The sequence below is a fragment of the Poromitra crassiceps genome, assembly GCF_964638095.1.
Source record: "Poromitra crassiceps genome assembly, chromosome: 15".
Lineage (NCBI taxonomy): Eukaryota > Metazoa > Chordata > Actinopteri > Beryciformes > Melamphaidae > Poromitra > Poromitra crassiceps.
In genome coordinates, this window is record NC_139634.1 from 10,334,709 (window position 1) to 10,343,200 (window position 8,492).

General features: G+C 42.2%; 2 protein-coding genes across 3 annotated transcripts; both read right to left on the reverse strand.

Annotated features, from left to right (window-relative positions):
- atp6v0e1 (ATPase H+ transporting V0 subunit e1) lies at nt 1–2,180 on the reverse strand. Of its 2 annotated transcripts, none has more exons than XM_083651596.1 (4): nt 1,970–2,180; nt 1,360–1,407; nt 525–648; nt 1–386 (listed from the first exon to the last, which is right to left on the reverse strand). In XM_083651596.1, exons 1-3 carry the CDS (start codon nt 2,071–2,073, stop codon nt 555–557), a joined length of 246 nt encoding a protein of 81 aa, XP_083507722.1. In that variant the 5' UTR covers nt 2,074–2,180; the 3' UTR covers nt 1–386; nt 525–554. The 2 variants fall into 2 exon arrangements, with proteins under 2 accessions (XP_083507722.1, XP_083507721.1); XM_083651595.1 differs by having other exon boundaries at nt 1–389.
- Nucleotides 2,181–3,907: 1,727 nt separating this feature from the next.
- On the reverse strand, nt 3,908–8,492 carry rpl26 (ribosomal protein L26). The gene is made up of 4 exons (XM_083652463.1): nt 8,468–8,492; nt 7,147–7,318; nt 6,894–7,034; nt 3,908–4,074 (listed from the first exon to the last, which is right to left on the reverse strand). Exons 2-4 carry the CDS (start codon nt 7,312–7,314, stop codon nt 3,946–3,948), a joined length of 438 nt encoding a protein of 145 aa, XP_083508589.1. The 5' UTR covers nt 7,315–7,318; nt 8,468–8,492; the 3' UTR covers nt 3,908–3,945.

An 8,492-nucleotide genomic window follows, 5' to 3' on the forward strand; every position in this document is an offset into this window, starting at 1 on the left:
TCATAGTTTATTAATTACTAATTAATGAATGCAGTACATCCATCACAAATATAAACAGACAAACAGGTCACATCAAAGACACCACACATTGACTTATTTCTTTATGGCAAGGCCATTCGTATTAACAGCAACAGGTATTCAATGCGCAATATACATCATACAAAACAACAAGTGAAGGCCAATTTTATTTAAATTAACGCGCATTCAATGAGATCTCTCAGAAGTCCTTTGGAAATCATGTTTATACAAGGCACCATTGGAGGCATCTCTCGACAATCACAAGGGGATCCGATGATTTTAAGGCAGATTAAGAAGGAATGATCTCTTTGTGGAGTGAAGAGCAAACGGTCCATTTGTGTGCAGCAGTGACTCAGGCCCGCCCGACCCTGCTGAGAGAAGTCACACAATAAATGCAGTTGAAGGTGTTGTACAAAGCTATTCCATAGCATAGGCTACATGTCGACTGTATGTTCAACATGTTTTTTTCTCTCTGTCCGAAGGAAAAGTAAATATCAGCAGTGTACCTCTACCGTCAGAAGGCCTGTCAGGGTGGACTACGCCCAGGTATGGTTCAGGTACCAGATGGTTTCATTTCTCAGAGACGGTCCAAACAGGGGGTTCAGCTGGGCCAGGATCGCTATCAGCCAGCTGAGAGACAGAATTGATGCGCATGAACATCAAATTGCAGTCCACAACACCAGAATGTATTCCGAAAGTATGTATTCCCCAACAAGTGTTGATTCTGCTACTAAGCCTACATTTATCACAATAGGAAGTCAGTCTTGAAGGCTGAAAATGTCTGCTTTGTCTCTACTGCCCCCTGTCGCCCATCTGAAATGTAACATGACACTATCTCCACACTTGTCTCTTGATGATAAATAATTTACAATGAGGCAGAATGTGCATAAAGACGCTAACAGGAAACACATTTCCCTGTTAAAACTGTGTAAGCAGGACACATTTTGAAACTGTTTTTCTCAGCAACAATTAATATACAGGCTATCGGTACGGGAGAGGCCTTTTGAACTCCATCGGAGTCAATCCGCTACTGCAGACTGCCCATAGACTCAGCTGTATAACTGGACAATGTTTGGCTTGTGGAAAAGACAGCTATGTCAATCGGTTTCGTCATTCAAAATATTGTAAGCCTAATTCTGTTGGACCCTCCATCATTTTGATATACTATGCAGTCTATTGTGTACTATGCGACTCGTATGTTGCTGAGAATCTAGAATTTGTGTTCAAACACTCTGATCAATACCACCTAATAATATTACTCTCTACAGTACTTAAGATAGGCTACAGCTTATGTAGTTCGAGTCAACATACTACATTTCCAGGATGGCAGCCAGTACTTACAACAGGTAGCAGCACACTGCTGTTAACACCAGCATGGTAACTATCACCCTGTGGGCAAAGGAGAAGAGAAATGGTTACAACTGGAGCAAGTCAATTTAGCTTATGAGCATAGACTGACTGACTAGTTTAGTCAATGTGTTTTTAAAACGTTCGTGGACATTTCATTTAACACACAATCATGATCTCATGATGAGTAGTGACCAAGAGGCAAAGGGAAGTGACACATTTTCCATAAACGGCCCGGGATATATATATTCTTCCTCTAAAAGTGATATAATATAATACACAAATATAAGTTTATTGTAGTACGATCAAAAGGCCAAACACAAAATAAACAAAAGCTACTAGCGTTATCCTCAGAACTACGTTAGCTAACGCTGACTTGTAATAGTAGCTCACAAGGCTACTTTATTTAACTAGTTTGGCACCGTTGAGTGGCCTAACTTATTGAAAGTAAAGCTGCTTTCCCCTCGTCCTATTTCTCGGGGTAAAGGGAGCCAATCTACTTTCGCCAAAGGTGACAGGATAACAGAAACAAAGTTAGGTTAATGTTAGCTCTTTCTAGCCAGCTGATAGCTAACGTTAATGTTAGTCAAGCTAACAAACTCACCCTCTGTTTGGCCCTTTGGGGATAAACCAGGGCACTACTCCTCCAACAATGCCCCAAAACAGCGTCATGACAGACATGGGAATGACAAAACTAAGTCCTGCCATGTTTCTGTTTGGTTCAAGACCGAGAAGACCTCAGAATTAGAAACTTTCGGACTCAGACAACTTCAGAATACATACGACAGGGAAAAGGCAGCACGTATCACATGACCATTCCCTAGACAAGGAAGGTGGGAGGAACGAAAGAGTGCAAGAGCGCCGTCTCTCAACTAACATGAACTATTCTGGGCACCTTTCACCCCGCTTTTTGTCATGGGGGCGTAAACCACGGAACCAGAATGAACACCGGAAGGAAGTGCGCCAAAAAACGTCTTTGTTGCCGTTAGTTTGACGTCTCTTTCCTCGATTAATTGTCTGATGCAAAGCTTCTGTATTGGCTTAAAAGATGTGAGATTGTGAATCCGCAATGTTTCTCAAATAACTTCTTCAAAAACTTCGTTCGGTACGTCCATCTTTTGTTTTGTTGTTTGCCGTTCTGATACTTGGGTCAAATTGTCAAGTTAACGTGAAAGTTGATGAGCTAGAAACGCTGCCCATCCGGTCTAGGGCGGGCTCTAGGCCGGAACCAGGTAGGGTGACAAAATCAATTGTGAGCGGAAGCCAGTCTCTTTCTAGGTACGTTACAGGCCGTGTTCCGGTCCGCAGTGTTTTCGTTCCCCCATAGTAATGCAGCAGTAGGCAGCCTAACCTCGCCAGTCGCTACGAGTTAGAGAAAAAATAAGAAGCACGGCCCCATACCAAACGAAGTATTCAAAGTGCTTGAAGAAACTTTGCCGGATCCATAACATTACAGTACAGCACTTTGGTTCCTATATTCCGGCCATAGCCGGAAGTCACAGAGCGAGGTTTTACCATCCACACTAGTCTGAACCAGAGCCATGTAGATAGTCTGAACCATGGGGTCTCTGCACCCTGCAAGACCATTTCTAGGAAGCCCAACATTTAAAATAGCATGAAAATGTTATTCAATCATACGTTCATTGCCGTATTTCACACTGGCAATCAGAAGTGAGGGACCGTTTTCCAGTTGGGCATTTAAAACGGGTTTATATGGAAACCCAAAGGAAGAAAGGCCAAAAGGAAATAGCTCATTCAGAGAGAAAGGTGACACATACTATAGCAGACAAATAAGAAGTTTCGTCAAATAGCGGGGTCTGTCATGTCATGTCACTTGAGCAACTGATGTAGTATGAGTCGATGGCACCTGGTGGGTTGGGCGGTGTCTGTCATGCACAATTTCCACAACTGCAGCCATGGCGCATCATCTAGTCTCCCTAGGAATTGGGCACGCAAGATTCCGAGTTTTAAATAATTTTGTAAAAAATATTTGACAAAATAATTTAGACAGGCTCCATTATATTTTGAAATATTTAATGAACTTTTGGTAGTGATCCTGCCCAAAATACGTTTTCTAAGCCAATGCTGCATATTGTACACCAATTACATGCAAATTCAATCCATGAAAGTCAGAAAACCTATGAACAGACAAGCAGCATTTCCCTCAGCTTGCCTGTAACTTCCCTGTCTGACAAATTCTGATAGGTTCCCCATTTCAATTAAATTCATTTGTATGCAAATAATGTATCACAACACTGTGCTTTCATGCAGACATCTCCTGCATATCTGGCCATTGACAATAATGCCTACTCGATTATGACATCCTTCAGGGATCAAACCACAGGAATAATAACAGCCTGCATACCTCAATAAAGGTGCAGAAACAATCAACCTCCAAAGTGAGCTTCTCTGGGGGATCGCTCTCAAACTTGAAAATGAAAAGATTCTACTTAAAGTAAAATGTAACTTTGATCTCACAAATTACAAAAAAAGTGTAAATACATCCTTTCCACTATCAACAAATGAGACGGACGAACTGAAACCCATTTATACAGTTTATTTTGTAGCAAAAGATCCTGTTCACTCCGCCATCTTCTCAATGGTCTCCTCCTTGTATTTGCCCTTCTCCTTTCCATCGGCGCGAGACTTGGCCTTGCGCTCCAGGATCTTCTTGCGGTCTTTGTCCAGCTTTAGCCTGGTGATGACCACCTGAAAAGAAGAAAATGTAGATTAAAAAAAAAAAAATTACCATTTACATCAGTCTCGCAATGCAAGGACATTTCACCTCATGTCTCAAAATCCTGGTCTAGTCCAGCAAGTTCACAAGTCATAACATTTGAGGCAATCCAATAACAGACTCATGTGCAACAGATAAAATTACATATTTCCAACAATGACAAAGCAAAGTCCACAAATCTATCACACCTGTCCTGTACCCACTACATGTGTGAACATTCTCAAAGAAACGAAACGTGGTTGTTGGTCTTACAGAGCGCTTGAGTGCCTGCTACACAAATGTCTAGCCAAGAGAGGTGATCTCTCTGGCCAGTAATATAATCTACAGATACACAACGAAGAAGCCATGAGCATTGTAAGAGGGATCACAAATTCAGCTTCAGACAGTGAACAGGATGGGCTGATCAGTTTGCGCTAATGTAGTACTGATCCCCATTCCAACTTGCCATATGGAGCAAGAATCAGTTTGGAAGTGGTCATATAGACTTTGCCTTTTTGCCAATTTGGCATTTTATAGTGTAAATTGTAAAACAAACCGATTTGCTCATAATAAGCATAAAAATGCTACACATGTATATTTGGCCAATTCATCAACCGCTCTTGTTGCTTGTCAATTCAAAATTGACCCATTGATGTGAAAATGCAGCTGTAGCATTTTTTGCCTTTTTTAGCCAAGCCAATGTGTGTGATTATGAGTCGTCACTCGTGCAGGAACGACACTTTGTCTTGCTCGATAACAATGCAAACAATAGCCATGCCCCTGACAACCAAATGTAATTTTCATTGATCATATCTGGGTGGTTATTCCACCTATATAGTTTTTTCAAAGCCTGTGGACTGGACATTCTAACACATTTACAGTCAAATGCACTCAATGCAGTGCAGAGTTTAGGATTACAGTGTTAAATGCAAGATGATGTGTGTGTGTGTGTGTGTGTGTGTGTGTGTGTGGGGGGGGGGGTGATTGAATTAACAAGATGTGTTGAAATAAGACAGAAATGGATGGTTAGCAGGTATGCTCAGGGCTGCAGTCACAAGTAAGGGTGGGCATTAACTGTAATGATTTGTCTTCACAGGGAGATTGTGCACATTGTGATATGGTGCACAGTCGTAATATAGTAATGGTACCATATAATCAATGTGGATTTACCATGAATAACTTTTGCTAGAGCCATCCACTTGAGTACTTTCACCATTGTAATTGGGTTTCCATTAACTTGCAGTCTAACTTTAGAAAAGCAAGACTTTAAAATAATGTGTATTATTTTTCTGCAGACAGAAAGATTCAGTTAAGACGAGGATTAAGAGATGAACAGGCACCATACAGACCATCTGTAAACTGTCTCAAGTTATGTCAACAAATTTGAATCTGTTGACCAACTTCACAGTCCTTCCCACAAGAGAAATCAGTGATTTTGTGTAGAAAAATAGAATTCCCTGAGTACACAATTACGGCACTGAGATTGCCAATGAAACATAGTACTTCTTGTGATTGGTCATGTGTAGCCATTCTTAGGTACCCCAGACACCACAGGCTGGTGACGGGGCTCGTACCCTGGCTATCAATCTAGCCAGGATTGATCAACAACAGCTGCATGGCACAAGGCGCAGCACCTGCACTTGCCTGGCAAAATAATGTGTATTATTTGGTCATATCTGAAGATATTGTGATATATAAGAGACGTTGCACAAGCACATTAGGGTGTCTTGTCTCTACCTGGACAATCTTTTTCATCCACTATTTCCTTGTTTTTGTTCTTGATTTTACTATGTGCACACAAACAGACAATGTTTGCTGTCCACATTGACCATAAACAGTGCTGAGGCCAAATAATGCATTCTCAGCGCACTTTTTATTTTAACGATAAAAAGAGCTGTCCATCAGCACCACACACAAACCACAAACTAAAAGTGAGGGGTTGTCTGCAATAGGCTAATTAACAAATAATTGATTACAAATTAAATAATGGTATCATTCAACAATGGAGAAATTCTCCCCCCTCCTTGACTTCACTCCGGGCCGTCCGAGGAGGAGCAACGGTTTGTTTTGAGTCCAAATCACTGTAAAAACATCTTGCCCGAGTCCTAAATCAAATAAAAAAAATAACCACGGATCCTCGTATCTGTATCTCCCCGCATTGGTTTTGACAGACGAACGGCCCGCCTCACTCCTCTTTTCAGAAAATTGCTCCACTCCTCCAGACCTCTGCCCACTCCGAGCCCCCTTTGTTTTCCCCGGGGAAAGCAGCTGCTGGCCGGGCAGACTGGGTGCCACACCACTACAGATGGAACTCTCTCTCTAGCCAATCACAGTGCACGACAAAATATGACGGCGTCCGCGACATAACATTTTCTCTGTCTTTACCGACGTCATGTCTGCCGAGAGAGTTTCAAAAGTAACTCCATAACTGCACACCTGCATGAGTACCAGGTTAGACGCCTACTTGCACAGTCCAGATCAAACGCCACAATATGTTTAAAAGCAAAACTGTTAACACAAATCCATACAACTCGCTCGGTAAACTTTGCTTTCATTCACTGATGTCCTCAGTGCCTATTGCTGTTTTCTTTCTTCTCTGACACAGTGTAGAGGCAGAGACCTAATCCTATTTCATTTCACTGCATGTTTTACTTTGTATGACATTGTATGTGACAAATGAAGTACCCTTGAAGCCCTTGAACCCTTGAAAAATATAATGGTGCACAATACAGGGCTTACTCTTACACTTGAATCTGCCGTTTACATCAAGGCAGACACAAAGATTTACACAATCTTGGCAACTTGGTCTCACCTTGCTGGGGTGGATGCCGACGTGGACTGTGGTTCCGTTGGCCTTCTCTCTCTGCACACGCTCAATGTAGATGACGTACTTCTTCCTGTAGACCTGGACTACTTTGCCAATCTGCTGGCCTTTGTAGTGTCCTCGGACAACCTGTTGGTGCACAACACAACCACATAAATGAATGAAGAATCTGGATTGGTGACGCAAAACCTTTCTACCAATTCCCTGATAAATCGCAAACATTTAGCAATCCAAACGTTACCTGAACTTCATCATCTTTGCGGATGGGCATGGACCTCACATTGTACTTCTGGCGGAGTTCCTTGGAGAGAGGGGAAGACATGATCTTCCTCCTGATGTGTGAGGGGGCATTGAAGTGCCTCTTGCGATTCTTGCGCCGAGAGGAGGTCACAAATGGATTCAGCTTCATGATGCTATCAGAACACAAGACAGGTATCCATTGAAAACCACTTCACACTGCCAGATAAGACACCCAGGTTGGGTACTTGACATAACAAACTTCCAACGTAGGTTCAAAAGTAAACAAAGGACAGCAACGTTAAGCAGACAAGCTAGGAAGATCATTGCTGACCCCTCTCATGTCTTGTATTCAGAATACGAACTGCTTCCATCTGGCAGGTGTTACAGAGTCCCAATCAAGAACAAAAAAAGACACCTCAACAGATACAAATACTCTTTCATCCCCATATCAGTCAGTCTCCTAAACTCAGGTCATAGGTAATGTATTGTTGATTGTACTGTAAATTATTGATGTTTGCACTTTGGTTGTGTGTTTGCACATGTCGGCACTGGTGTGCTATTCACTATTGTTTTTGTTATGGCACTGTGTACCTATGTGACAGCCTGTATGTCCAAGACAAATTTCCCTCGGGACAAATTAAACTGATCTTGATCTTAACTAGCGGATGTTGTCACTATGCATCCGCATTCAATTACGTCCATGTGTGAAGCATGTGTACTAGTATCATAAAAAGCACGATATGAATGAAGGTGTAGCTAGCTAGTTAGCATTCGGTGCAGGAAACATCCACTTTAACGTCAAAGTATAATTTATCCGCATAACACCTCCACTGAAACACAACCTGTAACGTTGTGCATATCGCAACAGGTTATGCGTTCTGGTTTTCCTGTATATTAACATACTTGTAGTTCTGGAAAAGGGGGCGCTAAATTAGCTAGCTAACGCTAAACTATTAGCATAACACTACAGCCACGGTCATGGCGACAGGATTTCTCCGACAGTAGCCCAACAGCTAGCAGGTACCGACCTCGGACAAATTATTTCTCATTGTCGGCTCGCTAACTACAGAAACCAGGGCCCTTTCTACGGTTCTGCTTTGTATCTATCCTCCTACAACATGCGGGTAGGACAGTCCAGGGAGGGGGACGATGATACCGAGGTTTTGCTTGGTAATCTATGGGCAACTTGGGTTCAATATTGGCCGTTTATGAATTGTGACAAAGTAAATAGGCTATTTGCGCCTTTATGGGGATAGACATTGAGCTGAAATACAGGATGGATGGTGATAACTTTTGTGAAATTCTCTCCCGCAAATTCTTACCCTGCCGATGACTCCTCTATGGCCG